Source organism: Condylostylus longicornis, unplaced genomic scaffold (assembly GCF_029603195.1).
Source record: "Condylostylus longicornis isolate FDR11 unplaced genomic scaffold, ASM2960319v2 ptg000031l, whole genome shotgun sequence".
NCBI lineage: Eukaryota > Metazoa > Arthropoda > Insecta > Diptera > Dolichopodidae > Condylostylus > Condylostylus longicornis.
Genome location: NW_026578000.1, coordinates 9,528,982 through 9,547,227, shown reverse-complemented (window position 1 = coordinate 9,547,227; position 18,246 = coordinate 9,528,982). Strand labels below are relative to the sequence as shown.

Sequence of the window (18,246 nt, the reverse complement as noted above, 5' to 3'; positions counted from 1 at the left end):
GGTAAATAATTTTTCTATATTAAAATTTTCAAATGCAATTTGGAAACGTTGAAATTTTAATTACATAACACGTACAAAAAATGCATGTATGTATGTTCACACATTTTTTTGTACATGTATATGCTTGCTCAATAAATCGTCAATCGCCTGTAAAACAAGCACCCGATGTTTTTTAAATCCAATGATTACTATAATTTTTTAAATTAAACACAATTTAGTATTTAATTGCACTAACTGAAAAGTCCTACAGCGTCAGAATTTATAAAATGAAGCCTATTATATTGTATATAATAACAGTAAAATTATTAACTTAATTGTTAGGTTTAAAATAAAATATACTTAACTCACACTCAAGATTCAAAAGCTGAAGGCTATTTTTCACAAAATTATTTTATTTTAGCGCTGTTAGCGCAAAGCGCAAGGCGGTTGATTGTTTTCTGATTTTTATACATATGTAATTATATTTATTTTTTTTGTTTCTCAATTCATAAATATTTCACATAATATACTTACATGTATAAATATTTCTTCCATATTAATATACAGACATACATGGCTTTCGAGATTTTTTTCTTAAATTAACAAAAAAAAAAATAATTTCTAAATATTATTTAAAATAACTTATAAAATATTTGCAGAAACACGCGAACTTGACTTAATAATTAAAAACTTGTAGATCTAACATGAAATTGATAATACAATAAACAATGGAAACCAAAAGCATAATGCATTCATTCATTTAAACTTATAGTTGTAGTACGTAAACAATATATTCATGTACATACATATATTATTTTACATTATATTTTACATATATGTATGTATATATTATTTTATATTAGTTTAAAATATCAGATATAAATAAAAAAAATACATAATTATGTTGAATTCAAAAATTCGTGATTTTTTTTTAAATATTTCATTTCAATCATAGTTAAAAAATTTGGTCTTAAAATTATTTATATGAATGTACATGTACGATATATGTATGTATGTATATTATATCCAAAAAACTACAACAACAATAACAAGAAGAAATCAATCTTTCATAATTTTATCCAGTATAAGTTGACATTAGCCGGGCCCAATCTTTTGGATAATTTTTTTGAATGAACGCCAAAGTTTTTTGAATTTGTCGTTTTTCCGTATTTGTACATTTTGGACATGCACCACGCAGTACTAGAGGCGCCAAACCTTAATAAAATAAATTAAATAATTTTAAGTAATAATATTGTGTATGTACTATTTAATTTATAATTCACATTTGTATAATAAATAAATTAAATTTAAACCTTTAAATATTATTAAAGCGTAGTGCATTTACGCTTTAATAAAATTTTGTAATTAATATATGTATGTACATATGTACATACGAAAAAATTAAATATTTTGTAGTAGATATTTTATATTTTGTAAACAAAATACGGACCTTTTAAAAGTTCGTCTGTGTGCCGGCGCATTCGTGCGCATCTCAATTTTTGATCAACCGATTTTGATGAAAATTTATATCTTAGTTTACTTTGACAACATAACCGATGGATCAATTTTTGGAAGTTAAATTTTCACCATTTTAAAAAAAAATTAAACAAATTTTCTTGAAATTTGATAAATAAAAAGACAAGAAGCCAACTAGATTTTTGATGGAATCAGACACCAGCAATAAGCAACCAAATTTTCATTAAATGTACTAAAGTTTAACGTACAATATTTTAAAAATTAAATTTATTAACGTTTTTGTTTACTTTTTAAAATATCATTCAAAAAATTCAATTTCTTGATATTTTATTTGTAAGTTATTTCCATCTCACAATTTTATGAACCATCAAGTTTTTCGAGGAAATCATGCCGCAACTGACCTTTACTACAAATCAAATTTACATTTTTGTTGATATACATACATATTTAAGTACAAGGAAACAATCTACGATTTTTGTTTAAAATATTGTACATACACAAATATGAATGTATATCAATACTGATTGATGCATCAATGAACCACAAGTTTTTACGAAATATCAGGTACCAGAAACTGAAAATTCATTCGACCCAATTTAAACTTAATTTTCGACTAGGTAAATAATCAACGAAATCTCTTGAAATTTGATATGTCATATATGTATGTATATCTTTATGACATTTTTTGCCAATCACACTCAGAATTTATTAGGGGTCAAGATTTTTTAAAGCGAAAAATTGCTATCAGTAAACAAGAAATGTAATTTAGTAATACAAGAAACGATTTGGAAAAATTAACTAATATTATTTTTAATCTATAATAATAAATAGGTATAATTACTTACGTGATACATATTACATTTTAAAGTTACCTTTAAAGTTCTCATTAAAATAATAATTCTAACAGTATACCTATGTTTGTAAATTTTGTATATTTACGAAACTTACTTTTAAGTCGCCTGCCAACCGGATCACAAGCACCTTGTCCCAAAGCACATTTTATTTGTCTCGTTAAATATCTTTTATCCATTAATAGTTTTTCTAAATCTTCATCGGATACCCCTGGTGATAAACCACCCGCCTGCGGTTTATTCAGTTTTTGTTCTTCACTATTTTTATTAGAATTTTCTTCAATTATTTGCTGATGTTCAGTTGATAATTTGGTTGATGTTACTGATTCTGTAGTTTCACTTAAACTTGATTCTACATAAATGATTATTAATAATAACATACTAAAATTAATTTTATTTTGCATTTTGATTTAAAAAAAAATTCAGACTTTACGTAACACTTAAAATATATTTGTGCCTTTAAATAAATTGAAAAAAATAAGTTTTATTCAATTCAAAAATTTTTATTTTTTTATCGCGTAAATTTACTAAGACGCGTAACTTTCTATATGATTGTTTTTAGCAGACTGAATTGTAAATTTATGAGAGAGATCAAATATAAAATAAAAAAATAAAGTCATATATTTTTGTTTCTTATTACTTACGACTACCATCAACCATGTACCAATAATGCTTGTTTCGTGTTACTTCCATGCTTGTATAGTTTTTTTTGTTGTATAGTATTACATGGTTCCTCGTTTAATAACACAACATGTAAATAAAATTTTCGCAATTTATAAAATTATATACATATGTACAATATGTATACTACCAGAAATAATAACAGGCAACTAATAGCGCAAAAGCCTATTCAATTACTTTCTAAAGATGTACTTAAATAATTAACGAATTTAACTAAATTTCGCTCCCTGAGTAAAGTGTAATACTTGTGTAAATAATGCGTACTGCTTTTCATCAAGTCCTTGATCGCACATCTTATTCTCGCGCTTAAATACACACATATATAATGCGCTTATATACATATATTTGTATGTACAAAGTTTTATGTCATAAAAAATTTAATGAAATTGGTTATCTATGTTTAATACATACATATCTTTTAAGCATTATAAATTTTATGTTAAATGTTGAACACACTTAAATAATGTTGATTTTCTTACCCAACAATTTATACTTATATACATATGTATGTATATGTACATATGTAGATAAGTTTCAAATCCACATTATGTCTAACAAAAGTGAAAGGAATATTATATTAATAGCTTTATCATTTTCACGCGTGTATTCGTAACGACATCAAATCATATCGATAAGTTTATGGTTGTATGTAGTTTAATTGCATTATATAACAAGGTAAATTTTGGATTTGCGAAAAGATATTGATTACCTATATACCTAGCTATATGTGTGTATAATGTATATATATACATAAAGTAACTATGTATGTACTTACAACGAACTATGCGTTTGCTTATTAACTTTCATACCTACCTTTTTTTGTTTTGGGTTTTTTTTTAAAATTAGTCATCTGTTTTTATTCCATAAACTCATTTTTTTTATTGCAATCCAAAGCTGAATGTTTAATTTACTGCTTACGAATTTTATGAATTTATTTATGTAGATATTTCTTTTACTCGGTGGCAATTGATTTTTAATGTAGTGAATGCATTCATATTCTATTATGCATGTGCTACAGAGAAAATATTGGATTGACAGCAAATCAAGCGAGTTTCCGAGAATTGTTTTTAAACCAGTTTTTATTTGCGATTATTTTATATTAATGAAGTTGGATCAAACCAATGATTTGTATGTAGCACTTCAAACCAATGATTTGTATGTAGTTGGATCAAACCAATGATTTGTATGACCGTTTCAAAAATGGTCTAGCTAAGTACTACATTATAAAAATTACGAAACTACATATTTCAATAATTGCACACATTTAGGATATCCAGGCTTTAAAATAAACCAAAAAAAAATTTAAGAGGTGTTAACATAATGCTCGAATTTAAGGGCTAATTGCGCAAGTTAAAAAAATAATTATATTTTATAATGGCATGACATTTACTGTTAGCTTTCTGCATTTATAGAAATTCGCGAAGGCTTGCAGTTTCGGAATCATAGGGTACCAGAAATTCGAATTTTACAAATTTTGAGAGGCGATAACTTGAGAGGAGTGGAGGAAAAAATTTAAAAGCTGTGAAGATTTCAGACACCTACAACCTAGGGTCTAAAGGATAAACGGCATCAAAAATTTGGAAAAAACTGATTTTTCGATAACGGTAAATTTTAACGGTCACTTTGTTATCTTAAAGTTCAAGTATGATATGCCGTTTTAGGAGAAGCAATCTACTGCTTTCTTCCGTGTTTGCAAAATTTTAAAAATGCTTATGGTTTCACTACAAAAAATAGTTAAGACATGGCATTTTTAGGATTTTAGGGGATATAACTTTAAGAGGGAAGAGATAGACAAAAATTTTCTTTTACGGAAATGAGTTTCTAGTAAAGATCTATGTACGTAGAAAATTTCAGCTTTCTATCTTCAAGGGTGTAGAAGTTTTGTAAACAGACACACGGACAGACGGACGGACGGAGTGAAACTAATAAGCATTTTTTTCCACAAATTTTTTGGAAAAATGCTAAAAATAACCTAGTAAAGGAAAAGTAATACAAAAATTTACTTTTGTATGACATAAATAATAATAACATGTAACGGTAGATATTGTATAATAAAATTGGAAAAAGAAAATAGTGATAGAAATAAAAAAAAGTAAATAGTGTAATAGCAGTAGTAATATTACACAGGGTGTGTCGCATGAGGTCGCAAATAATTTTAGGGATGATTCTTTGATTAATTCCCAGCAAAAAACTGTATGGGTTGGTTGGTGGAAGGAAGGGGGGGGGGGGGGCGGTTGCAAGCAGGAAAAATCAGAAAATTTTTTATCTGATGATGCTGGAAAATTTTTCAAAGAATCATCTCTGAAATTATTTCTCACCATATGCGAAGCACCCTGTATAGATTGCTTTGCTGCCTCTGACTTGCACTAGATGTTCATCTTATAAATGAGAAGAACCAATTTGTATAGAAAAGAATAACTTTTTCAAACTTACACAAATAAAAATTATTAAGAAACTATGCACGTCGTACGAATTTTTGCAGAATATGTTCGCTTTTGAATATGTAGTACATCTCTGTGGTAAATTTCTTATATTAAAAGTGTATCTATTACCCATTCTTTGATTTTATTAGTTTTTAAAGTACATATTTCATATTTTCATAGCAACATTAATAAAATAAAGGTTATACATACTCGTATGTATTATAAAATATTCAATTCATAAAATTTTCTGTACGACCAACATAATATGCATATATGTACGTATGTGAAATGTTACTGTTTGAAAAAGCAGGCACAATTGATGACTGTGATTTAAATAATTAAAAAATTAATAATTTCAGCATTTTATATTAGATTTAAGTTAAAAAGTTTGTAACAAAAAAGTTGATAATTATCGAACTTAGATTTATTTATTTTTAAATTGAAATAAAAGTTATTCTGTTGATGAATTTAATATTAACTTCAGCCTTTTACCGCAGAGAACTGATTGCGCTTTAAGAAATATTATTAATTCAAAAATTTTTCGAATAATAACAAATCAAACTATTAGTTTATTATGAAAATGTAATTGGATCATGCTACACGCTGCCATCTGTTTTAACATTTTTTTAGCAAAACAGGCAATTGAAATTTGGAGAACAGTTACATATAAATAGCAAAAACAAGAAATTATTATTATAAGCATATTATCATCTTTTAAAATTTTCATTTTATAGAATTAATATTTTTGAAAACAAATGAATTTTGTGTTTAATGTTTTTTAAATTGAATTGACCGAATTAATTGTTTTGGTGGACCTAAAAAATCATTCTAAAAATGCAATATTACTTTTTCTATTTATTTTTTACAATTATATTAACTCTATAGTTTTTTGTAAAATACATTAAATATATATCTTAAAACTAATGGTAATGCCTAGCTCAACAAATAATTTAAAATTCTTATTTAAAAGCTTATGATATAAGTACACTTTATTATAACAGTTAAAAATACTTTAAGACTATCAGTTGAAAAATAGCATGATTTTTAAAAAATGCAAAGTTAATTAATATAAGAGATGTTTTATACGACAATATTCATGAAATCTATTATCTAGTGAAGTAAAAAATTAATTTTCATATTGAAAAATTGTAGCATACAGCTACAAGCTATAATTTATAAAAATATAAGTGACTATTTAAAGCACACCGGTCCAACTTCAAATCCGAACGATTGATTTGCTTTACCATAATCAATTGGAAAAAAATCTTTGATTGGTAAATAATGTAAGCGATTTGTTCTTATTTCGAAAACTGTTTTACTCTTAGAGTTTCCAGTCTAAAAATTTGAAATAATATAATATATAATTTGAGACAAGTTATTTAAGCAATAAATACCTTACAACCATCAAACAGCACAACAGGTTTTACCAGTGTTCCCTCAAAAGCTATTTCAACTTCATTATCACCCATTAATTTAATTGAATTATTGAAATTTTTTATTCTACTATCGTACCATGCTACATTATTTATACAGTTGAACGTAAAATTTTGGTAGCCCTCTTTTGACAGTAATTTTAAAAATGTCATTTGAACTGAACCTACTGACTCATAACTAAATTTAAAACCTCTTTTTAAATTGGAGAACCAATCCAATATCCTATTCTCCTTGCGCCACTGCATCGTAGGCACTTTTGAGCTGTGTAAATCTGGATATATACATGTTTCACCCTCGCTGGTCATGTTACAATATACGTAAATGGCATCGTCTGGCATACCCGAATTCGGATCAATCCAATACCATCCGTTTTCGAATTTCGGATGAGCAAAGTGTAGATCTTTACATGTTCGCGAAGGATTTTCTCGAATTCCAATGGGCTTTTTTATACGATCTAATTCTTGGCGCATAGAATTGAGGGAATGATACATCTCAACAAAATTTGAACCCGTACCGTCAGTTTCCTTTTCCCGTTGATTTGTAAACGTTGAAGTAGTTTCATCTTCCGATAATTTATGCAAAATTTCGTTAATATCTGAATTGAAATAAGTATCTACATTTATTAAATCCCGTTTACGTCTTTTTGAATCAGTTTCTCCTTTTGTAATTGCACTCAATTGAAGTAACAGATCTGGAGGCAATATTGGACCTTCAGCTGGTAATCCTGGCGGTCCAGGAGGTCCAGGAGGTCCTTCATCTCCTTTTTTACCGGCTATTCCTTCTATTCCCTTGGGACCGATTGGCCCTGTTTCGCCATTCTGCCCTTGCGGACCTTCATTTCCTTTAGGTCCTATCATGCCCATTGGACCCAGTTCTCCCTTAGGTCCCTCAGGACCTTGGGGACCTCTTAAACCACGGTCACCTTTTTCACCCTGGTCCCCTTTTAATCCAACAAGACCCAACTCACCTCTATGCCCTTTTGGTCCCCTTCTTCCTCTTTCACCCTTTGGTCCTTTAGGCCCAGTCTCTCCAATTTTACCTGGCGGTCCACTGGAACCCGGTTTACCAGGAGATCCAGCATCCCCTGCACTTCCTGTGGGTCCCCTTTCTCCAGGGTAACCTAACACATATGTGTGTAATTTAACGAAATATAGGGAAAAAATATGTTAATCATAAAATACCTTGGGCACCAGGTAGTCCTTGTGGACCTGCGACACCCATGGCACCTAAGGGGCCGGATTGACCTTTTTCCCCTTTTTCTCCAACTGAGCCAGGACTTCCTTGCGGTCCAGCTGCCCCTTCAAGTCCCGGTTTTCCTGGAGGACCCGGTTCGCCTGTATTATGAAATTAAAATATTGTAAGATAATAGATATTTGCAGAAATATACATCTACCTTGTTTTCCCATTTGGCCATACTCGCCGGGAGGACCTTCTTCTCCCGGCTTTCCATCTTCACCCTCTGGCCCAGGGTCACCTTTATTACCTCGTATACCAGGTTCGCCGCGATCTCCTGGAAAACCTCTTGGGCCCAATTCGCCCTTAGGTCCTTCAGGACCAGGTGACCCTGGCCTTCCTAATGGTCCAGGTAAACCAGATTTACCTTCTTCTCCTTTGGGTCCTGTGGGTCCTTGTTGTCCTTCCTTCCCTAAGGGCCCAATTGGCCCCGGTGGACCAGGTGGGCCTACTTCACCTGCTTGACCTATGAAAATTAATTAATAGGCATTAGATTTGAAAGTTGTGCCTGTGGCAAAATGACATACCTTGAGGTCCTTGTTCCCCTGGCTTACCACGACCACCAATTGTACCTTTTGGGCCTCTTTTACCTGTTTCACCTGGTAGTCCGGGAGAACCAATCAGGCCAGGAGCTCCCTCATCCCCTCTATCTCCTTTCAAACCTGGTGGACCCGGTAAACCCTGCGCGCCTGGATTTCCGGAAGCACCCGGGATGCCAACAGCACCTCCCTCACCTTTAATTCCTTGGCGACCAATTTCACCCGGCGGTCCTCTATCTCCAGGTAGCCCAGGCAAACCAACTTCTCCTCGAAGTCCTTGCGGTCCTGTTGAACCTTGTAAACCCTACATTTTGGAAGTTGTGTTTAAAATTATAAGATTTAGAACGACATTAATATTATAATTTACGGTTTCTCCTTGATTTCCTTTTAAACCCTTTTCACCAGGCAGACCTATTTCTCCTTTATCACCATCCTCACCAGGCGCCCCACTTTGGCCTAGTGGGATATGTTTGAGAATATGATGCTTTAACAATTCAAATATTAAATATTATTTCTTACCAGGTGGTCCTGTCAGTCCTCGTAAACCTGGTAGACCATCTCTTCCGGTTAATCCTGGTTGACCTCTTTCGCCAGGTTCTCCTTTCGCGCCAGGTGCACCAGGATTTCCGCGTTGACCTGTTTTACCTTCTGGACCCATAGGGCCATCTTTTCCAGACTCTCCGGTGGCGCCTTTGTCCCCTACGGGACCTAGTAACCCAATAGGCCCAATTTCTCCTTTCAATCCCGGGAGCCCTGGTTGACCTTGATGACCCCTTTCACCTGGAAACCCTGGCAAACCAACTGGACCCTGCGGACCAGACAATCCTATTGGACCTGGATTGCCCTGCTGCCCTTCTTTACCAGGTTCTCCAGGATTTCCAGTTTCTCCAGGCAGTCCGGGCAGTCCTTCATTTTTAAAATTTTGGAAGTGTATTAGAGTTTATATTATTTTATATGCTAATTTATACCTGGAATACCAGGTTCCCCTGATGGACCCGGCTCTCCACTTGCTCCCCTAGGACCTATAACTCCAACTTCCCCAGGAACACCTTGTTTTCCAGGTTCGCCCTCGAAAATTGAAAATAAAAATATAAGTTTATAATTATTCAAATTAATCATTTTGTTATAAATGTGCAATAGCCAAATTCCAAAGTTTTTGCGAAATTGACTTTTTTATGGTTTTCTTATGTATTTGAAAATTAAAGAAGATAAAATAAAGATCGATACATGTAACAACAACATTTTGATAAAATTGATGAAAAAAAATAAAGAAAAAGTAATAATAAAAATTGATAGCATAAAATTTTGCACAGAAGCAAACAATACAATATGCTTTTAAGAAAACTATATAATTCCAGAAGAAAGTTAATAAAGTGCAATATTTGCTCAACAGAATCGGTGGCTCTTAAACTGTATGAATTGAGTTAGCTAATATTAAATTATAATCACTTACTGGCGGTCCACGTTCACCAGGGGGCCCATTGGGTCCATTTTTTCCAGTTAATCCAGGTGGTCCTGGCATACCAATAAAACCACGGGGACCTTCTGGGCCCTGAACCCCACTTTCACCTTGGGAGCCAGGTGAGCCTGGCTGCCCTGTTTCACCTTTAATTCCAGGTACTCCGTCGTTGCCTCTCCTACCTCTTGGACCACGGAACCCTCTTGGCCCGGTTTCCCCTCTTTCTCCTAAAAAATTTTCGTAGTCATAAGTTCATATAAAGAAGATATTCAAATACCCAGTAGACCAGGGTTTCCTCGATCTCCCTTTAAACCAGCGGGACCAGTAATACCAGTAGCTCCTTTATCACCTTTCTCACCGGATGCACCTGGATACCCCTGCAAGCCAGGATTTCCCTGTTTTCCTTTTTCTCCAGATTTTCCCATTAATCCAACTTCGCCTTAACAAAATATTAAAATTTTACAAAAAAATTAATTTTTTTTTAAATCACTTTACCTCTTGGGCCTTCAAAACCTTTTGGACCTTCTGGACCTTCTGGACCTGTACTTCCAGGTACACCAGCTTGACCTCTTTCGCCAGGTTGGCCAGATTCGCCCTTTTCGCCGTCCAGACCACGATCTCCTTTGTCTCCCTTATCTCCAATCGGACCTTTTGCTCCATCATCACCCTTTTGACCCCTAGACCCAGGAAAACCTACAGGGCCCTGAACGCCAACATTCCCCTGATGTCCCTTTGGCCCCATTTGTCCAGGACTACCAGGCCGTCCCGGTGATCCATCTGCTCCAGGTAACCCAGGCAAACCTGGCTTTCCAGATCCCCCAGGAGGGCCCGGTGGTCCCAAGTTACCTTGAGGACCAGGTGAACCAGTTGGACCTTCACTTCCCGGGGATCCTGGAGGACCTGCCATTCCTATTGGACCCTCGTTCCCTTTTAGGCCAGCAGGCCCTTCATTTCCTGTCAATATTTGCACAATGTATTAGGAGTCTATAGCATTAATTTTTGCAATGAGTATAAACAATTTTGTATTTTGAAGATAATTAAGCTAAATATTGCGTTAATTGGCTGTTAAGTAATAACTGAAGGTGTATATTTTTTTATTAAACTTATTATTGTCGAAATGAAACTATCAAATTTAGACGTCAGCCAGGGATATCACCTAAATCTAATCGTAATTTCTTATTTTCTTCATCTAATTTCTAATTATAACAAATTAACAGTAAAAATGTAAAATTATGAAAAAAATTTAAAATGTATAAAACAAAAAAGAATAATCTAATAAAATCGTAATATGTATTGTAAGTCATTCGAAATTATTCTTGAAGTCACAATTTCATATTTACGTTACTACCAACAATTTCGTTACCATTGCTTAATTTTTCTATGGCATATGTATGTATATGTTGTATTAAATTTTATGACGCAATTGTTATTCGGTTCCAAATATTTTAGCAAACGTATTTTTTCCTCATTAATTAAAATTTGATATTTACCTGGCAAACCGGGATTTCCTTGCCCTCCAGGCAAGCCCCTTGGACCAGGAAAACCTCGTGGACCCTAAAAAATGTTTTACATTAGTTTTTATTAAAAATTTTTTATTTATAAAAGTACCAGTTCTCCAGGTAAACCAGGGAGTCCTGGAGGACCATCCTCTCCAGGATGCCCTTCAATACCTTGTTGACCTTTTTCTCCTTGTAAACCAGAACTTCCCCTATGGCCTATAAAATAAACAATTTTTAAGATATATGATCCTTAATATGTCTCGACAAAAACTAATTTACAAAATATACCATAAGAATATACATACATACGAAAAAAATGAAATTGTACTTGTAGAGTTTATAATGAAGTGATTGACAGGTGAATCACTTTATGTGAAAATATATTTTAAATCTTAATATTGCACTATAAAATATAGCAAGCCTGATGGAAAATAATATTGTAATTTTAAACATTTACTAATTGCGGTGTACTCGTATAATATTTGAAACTTTAAAAATTTTTGAATATTTTTAAAGTTTAAATTGAGCATATACGTAAATATATTTATTTTGGTTTATTTATATTATAATACATTGTTTTAGTTTTAAAACAATTTGTTTTAATTAAAAACTTTTTATTTTAAAAATAAATAACGGTCAAGAATTTTCGACGGTACTGATTTTACTTAAAAATATTTATCGCGAAAATTAAGCACAACTTTTACCATTATATTCTGTTGCAATACTCAAATAAAGAAAATAATTAGAGGAATCAGCTTTAATAAAGTGTATATTTGTTCCACAAAAAAATATATATTACAGGAATCACAGAAAATTTTTTTAAAGTGTTTTTAGAAAATATTCGAAAAATTATTAATTTATTTTGGAAAAATCTTTATAAAGTAAATATCGTTTTGTACTGAATATACATAAATTCTTTTAGAAAGTGAATAAGGTTATTAAGAATGATTTACTTAACCAATAAATTATTATACATTAAATTATTATACATTAAATTAATCGTAATTTAATGTATAATAAATTCGATGTATACGTTACATATATGAAGGAAATTTTTTTAACCTCGAATAAAAATGTTTTATTGCTTAATATTAACCTTTTTCTCCCATCAGTCCTGCTGGGCCTATTGGACCTGGTTCACCTTTGATACCAGGAAACCCAATAGGACCACGTTCTCCATCTCTCCCAGCTCGTCCCCTGCGGCCCTCACGACCAGTTGGACCGACGGGGCCTCTAATTCCCCGTGCTCCTGGTTCTCCAATATCACCTGGTTCACCTTTCGTTCCTGGTTCTCCAGGCGGACCAGTTGGACCTGCAACACCCGTCAAACCAGCTGGACCTTCTGCTCCTCTCATTGCCGTCTGCAGAATATATATTTTTTTACAAGGGTGCAAAATATAAATGAATTTGAAATTTTAGCATTACCAGATGCTGGGAAATCATTTGCCTTAATGCTTCAGAATGAGCATCTGGACCTTTTTCATTCTGATTTTGATTTATTGGAACAACGAACACGTTTCCAGCAGGACCAGGAGCTCCAGTTAAGCCAGAAAGGCCATCTCTACCGGGTTCTCCTTTCAGTCCACGTTCTCCAGGGGGACCTGGAAGTCCAGTATATCCTCTAGGTCCAGGGTAACATAAAATATTATTAGAATCTCGTCTCGCATTTGTTCGGTTAGTTGCGGTCTCAGAATTTTCATCGTTGTTACTGATTTGTAAATCATTTTCCGGGAATAAAAACATGGAATTAGAGGCATCATTTGCATATGTTGAGTTATTACGATTTTTTGTTCTTCTATTGTTTTTGGATTTCTTATTTTCTCTTATTTCTATTGTCTCCGGGTTGGAACTTAGACCAAACTCTGCATTCAAATCTTCAAAATCTATGTTTAGCATATGGCCACTATCACCATTTATAGACGCGTCCGAAAAATCACTTTCAATATGAAAAGTTGTTGAAATATCTCTTTCTGAGCCCAACTTCGACTCATGTATTGAGTTCCCGCGCAAATCTCCAAATATTCCATCAACAGTTGTTGTAGCTAAAGGTTTAGAAGAAGGTGTTCTAGCTTCAATATTCCAATGGTTCTGAGAGTTATGGGAATGTGTTAGACCAGAAGAATCTGTTGTAGAATGACTATTAAGATCACTACCAAAAAATCTTCCTGAAGAAGTTTCTACATTAAAATCGTGATAATTTCTGTTCATTACTGAATCAGTGTTATAACCGCTATTACTTCTACTACTACTTAATTGTCTGTTTTCTTGAATATTTTCAGGAGGATAACTGCTTAAACAATCGGGAGCGTAATATAAACATAACTCAAACCCGGCATCTGGTTTATCAACAACTGCCATCATTTGTATATCACCAGTAAAAAATCCTTCATCATCAGTTAACTGAGCTCCAGTCAATATTAAACCATCAGTCGCAATACTAGTACCAATTGATCTTTCCAGTCGACGCGTTACTTGCTTATTGCAATCTAATATTAAAGTTGCCGAGTTTCCTTTAACACTTAAGCCAATTCTATGCCATTCCTTATCCCCAATACCAATTCCAAAGTTTATTGAATTTTTATGATCGAAAGGACCATCTAGCTCTTGAAATACCATTTCGATTTCTGGTCCTACATATATTGATAAAACATCCTCGCTTTCAGCAGAATAAATTGTAAAAATTGGTGATTTTGTCATAGTGCCATTTGGTCTTAAAACAAGCAGAATAGAAAAGTCTTCTGGAAAACCATTTGGATACACAGATGGGGTTCCAATTGTTAATATTGCTTGTTTAGTAATAGTATAAGCAGGTGAAGGATAAATTTGAAATTGATTTTTTTCATTCTTGCACATTCCTTGAGTTGAATGAATACCAGCCGGCAAATCTGGTATTCCAAATTCACGAATAAGGTCAATAAAACCAGCTGGGAATAAATATAAAACAAAAAAACATACAAAATAAATTAATTTAACAAAAACAAAAATAAATAAATTTAAGGAGATAAATATGTACTCTCTTTACAGAAAAAAAGCATGATAAATTTCTCTCTTTTTCATTATTAGACGAAAAAATACATTGTTTTTGCATTTTTCTTTTTAGAATTTAAAGTTTGCAGCTTGTTATGTCTTATTGTATATATTATTATATTTAAAATTACATTAAGATAGGTTGAAATTTAATTTATGAATTAATGATAAAAATGATTCGAAGATTTGCTACATTAATATTTGCTGCATGTAATATTTTTTGTATTATCCAAATCTAAATTAAAAATAATGATTTTAAAGACCGTTTTGAATTACATTTAATTACATAAATCAATACCGTAAAAAAAAAGAACAAAAACATAAGCAACTAAGTTATTACGATAATCAAGTTATTATGCTGGAATTTCTTCAGGTCATCATAAATTCACTAGAATAATACAAAAAAATAAAAAGACGTGAGGCCCTCTGTTTTTACTTTCGAAAAAAATAAAAACTTGAATAATCAACCGTCGTGGAGAAAGTAAATTTTATATTATTTGCACTTTAAAGTTAACTTACCATCATTCGGGTCAGCTGCTAAAGTCCTCAGTTCCAGATGAAAAAGCATAAAAGCCTGCAAATATATACACGTCAACAATTTCGTCGACCTCACAGGCATTTTTATCTTCCATTTGGTTTTAAAATAACTATTAAAATTGTATTCTCTATTGTAGAGTAAAATCTTTAAGATTTTAAACATTTCACATCTATGAAGCAATTATATTTCCTATTTCGTCTTTTATACCTGTAAATAATTTTAGTCTCTCAAGCATTAATTAAAAAAAAAGGTTATTAAATTAAATTGATTTGTATCTCAATCAAAATTCAAGAAAAAGTGTTATTATTTTAGGAATTTCGTAAAAATTGACATGAAATAACAAATATCTACTTTTTTTTAACACATTTTGATCATTTTTTAACAAATTATTTTCAAGTAGTATAAAGATGGCTTAAGTTTTTTTCAATCTATTAAAATACATAAATTATACGAGTATTATAGGTATCTAAAAATAATTATAAAAAAAAAACCATTCAACCGAAACGTTATACTGTTTTTGAAGTCTGTCTTTACTTTTTTGTTTCTTCATCATAAATAGACGATTCAACGGAATCATAGTCATTTAATTTTAATTCAGCTTTGTAGCTTCGCTACATTATCCTTTAAAAGAATCACTTATACGAACACAACTTTCTACCAACTGTACGAATTTACTCAACCACAAATTATGCGTAAGGTAATTTTACATACATATGCTATAAAATTATTATATATGAATACTTTAATATATACCATTACATATTAAACTTTGGTTCAGTATAAACATTTTAAGAATTCTTAATTTGAAAAAAGAATTTCAAGAGTCAAATCTGTATTTTAAATATTACCGCCTTTGTATTCCAAATGTGTATTATTTCTTGTAATCACAATTTGTTTTTGATAACGAAAGCTAAAACTATCTAACAACACTTACAAAAAACAAAAAAAAAACAATAGGAAAAAAAAGAAGAAAAAGAAAAAATATCTTTAGAAATGCGCCTTGCTAAACATTCTGATTTTGACATTTAAAAAGTACGAATAAGTAATTGAACTCTTAATAAGCCAAAATTTGAGAGAAGAAAACTAAGATGAATAAAATATAGAAAAAACGAGTATTTGAGTGCGTGATAACTTAATGACCTAAAGGAGGAAGTTGCAAGTTTTTATCTCGTTTAACACTTTCAAAAATTTTAATTTACTTTAATTTTTGTCGAAATATTCAAAACTATTTTATATATTTATTTTTTACTATTTTAATACAATTTTATGGATTAATTTTAAACCACAGAATAATTTCTAAATTAAATCAAATTTCGAGGATTTTGTTAACATTTTGTAATTCATAATTTTTGTCTTTCCATTAACAGAACACCATTTTCACCGTTATTGATAAATTTAATATATAAGATATATGTAGGTATACTTATGTATATATATGCACAAAAATTATTTTTTGCAAATTATTCTGAGTATCCGTTGTTTTGTTAAACTATACACATATGTACTATTTTAAACCACTTCATAATAACATTTTGATTATTTTAAAATAATATCCAAATTTTAAAACTAACCGAAAATTAAAATTTAATAAATAATATATGCTTTTATTTTCCGTATTGACTGCAAACCAATTTATGTTTAACAAGTCTAAAACGGTGAACGGATTATTAACAACTGACTTCGATTATTTTTCATTATGAAAAAAATTAAATTTTGTAATTAGAATATAAAAATATAAAAAGAAGATAAGATTATTTTGTATAAAGTTCGGTATGCACTTTTGTATATTGTTTTCATTATTTTTCATATGTTTTAATTTTTATTTTTACTTTTTCTTAAATATTGCGATATACATATAAATAAAATATCTACTAATTATTTTTACATATTTTCCTAGGCGTGTAATGAATTGACCTTAAATATTTCGAATCAAAATTAGAAAAATTAGATATGAACAAAACAGACTTATTTAAAAATAATTGCAAAAAATATGTGCAAACATTTTTCATTAGAGACTATTTTAAAAATTAGTTCTACAACAGTGTAACAAAAGATCAATATACTATTTATAATAGAAGTGTGTCATAAGATTAGTAATAGATTGGATATAAGAAAACAGTAACGCACAAAAATGTCATTAAAAATTATCTTATGAATGATCTATTAAATATTGTTCGAAATCAATATACAAGTAAATAACTTTTTGCAGTTTGTTTGTTACTGTTAAAAGATTAGACGTCAAGTTCATTAGTCTGTTTTGTTAGTTGACTAAATTATTAACATTTAATAAATAATTATTAAAAATTATTTCAAATTGCAATTTAAATAAATAATTTGCTGTTTTGAAACTGCCGTTTGATTGTCGAGATCATACAATATTTCACCCATCTATAAATCGTTTTCTTTGGAGGTACGGGAAATCTCTTGTTAAGTACTTGGACCATCTAGTACAACTATGACAATTAATACTGGAACTATACTAGGTGATATTTCAGTTGAATCAGTTGGTTCATATTAGTGTTCTTTTGATGAACCACTTGCAATGTAATAATCACAAAATTAAATTTAACGTAATTTATATTTAAAAAATAAAAGATACTAATTATTAAATCCAATTGCAATAAAAAAAATATCAAATTTTTTATTCAATTTAAAAAAAAATACATGCGAGTTATCAAATCAACTGTTTTACAAAAATAAACAATACTAGACATAATCCATTAAATTTTTAATTATATTCGAAAATTTTTAGAAAAATCTTAAGTTTTTCTTCCCTAAATAGTAAAGTGAGCCTAATTAATACTTTTCAAAGCATAAAAAATCTGCCTGTTTCAGATTGTGTTTTTGCACAATAAACATAAGCATTTTCAAAACATATAAACAATCAAGAGTAGTTTAAAACAGTCATAAGTTATCTGTATATAAAAGTTGCAAAATTTCTGCAGAAAGCACTACATTGTTGTATGCGAAAGCCGATCATACTGATTTAATATTAAATAAAGTTGAGTAAAACCTGCTTGATCTAGCTACGTACTACATTATCAAAATTACTTTCATTCATATGCAAATATATTTCAAAGATTGCATACCTTTCGAATGATCAATGT

General features: G+C 30.8%; 2 protein-coding genes across 5 annotated transcripts; both read right to left on the bottom strand.

The window, feature by feature from the left end:
* Window positions 1-372: 372 nt before the first annotated feature.
* Window positions 373-3,187, bottom strand: LOC129608526 (ejaculatory bulb-specific protein 3-like). 2 transcript variants are annotated; one of them, XM_055520085.1, is made up of 3 exons: window positions 2,951-3,187; window positions 2,404-2,658; window positions 373-1,194 (listed from the first exon to the last, which is right to left on the bottom strand). In XM_055520085.1, exons 1-3 carry the CDS (start codon window positions 2,997-2,999, stop codon window positions 1,055-1,057), a joined length of 444 nt encoding a protein of 147 aa, XP_055376060.1. In that variant the 5' UTR covers window positions 3,000-3,187; the 3' UTR covers window positions 373-1,054. The 2 variants fall into 2 exon arrangements, with proteins under 2 accessions (XP_055376060.1, XP_055376059.1); XM_055520084.1 differs by lacking the exon at window positions 2,951-3,187 and having other exon boundaries at window positions 2,404-2,850.
* Window positions 3,188-6,435: 3,248 nt separating this feature from the next.
* Window positions 6,436-16,801, bottom strand: LOC129608524 (collagen alpha-1(XI) chain-like). Of its 3 annotated transcripts, none has more exons than XM_055520077.1 (17): window positions 16,711-16,801; window positions 15,121-15,346; window positions 13,000-14,498; window positions 12,671-12,935; window positions 11,684-11,790; window positions 11,566-11,629; window positions 10,571-11,029; window positions 10,353-10,514; window positions 10,070-10,302; window positions 9,585-9,684; window positions 9,136-9,522; window positions 8,984-9,072; window positions 8,605-8,920; window positions 8,238-8,543; window positions 8,026-8,178; window positions 6,805-7,964; window positions 6,436-6,745 (listed from the first exon to the last, which is right to left on the bottom strand). In XM_055520077.1, exons 2-17 carry the CDS (start codon window positions 15,299-15,301, stop codon window positions 6,602-6,604), a joined length of 5,625 nt encoding a protein of 1,874 aa, XP_055376052.1. In that variant the 5' UTR covers window positions 15,302-15,346; window positions 16,711-16,801; the 3' UTR covers window positions 6,436-6,601. The 3 variants fall into 3 exon arrangements, with proteins under 3 accessions (XP_055376052.1, XP_055376053.1, XP_055376055.1); XM_055520078.1 differs by lacking the exon at window positions 16,711-16,801 and adding an exon at window positions 16,563-16,683; XM_055520080.1 differs by having other exon boundaries at window positions 6,587-6,745; window positions 6,810-7,964.
* Window positions 16,802-18,246: the final 1,445 nt, after the last annotated feature.

Excerpts from the sequence above, each read along its gene's own strand:
- LOC129608526 (XM_055520084.1), bottom strand. The coding sequence starts at position 2,710 with ATGCAAAATAAAATTAATTTTAGTATGTTATTATTAATAATCATTTAT. Across the intron at positions 1,195-2,403 it reads GGTTGGCAGGCGACTTAAAA|GTTTGGCGCCTCTAGTACTG; the intron begins GTAAGTTTCGTA and ends TATTTTATTAAG.
- LOC129608524 (XM_055520077.1), bottom strand. The coding sequence starts at position 15,301 with ATGTTTAAAATCTTAAAGATTTTACTCTACAATAGAGAATACAATTTT. Across the intron at positions 7,965-8,025 it reads AGGACTACCTGGTGCCCAAG|GTTACCCTGGAGAAAGGGGA; the intron begins GTATTTTATGAT and ends CATATGTGTTAG. Across the intron at positions 6,746-6,804 it reads TGCTGTTTGATGGTTGTAAG|ACTGGAAACTCTAAGAGTAA; the intron begins GTATTTATTGCT and ends TCAAATTTTTAG.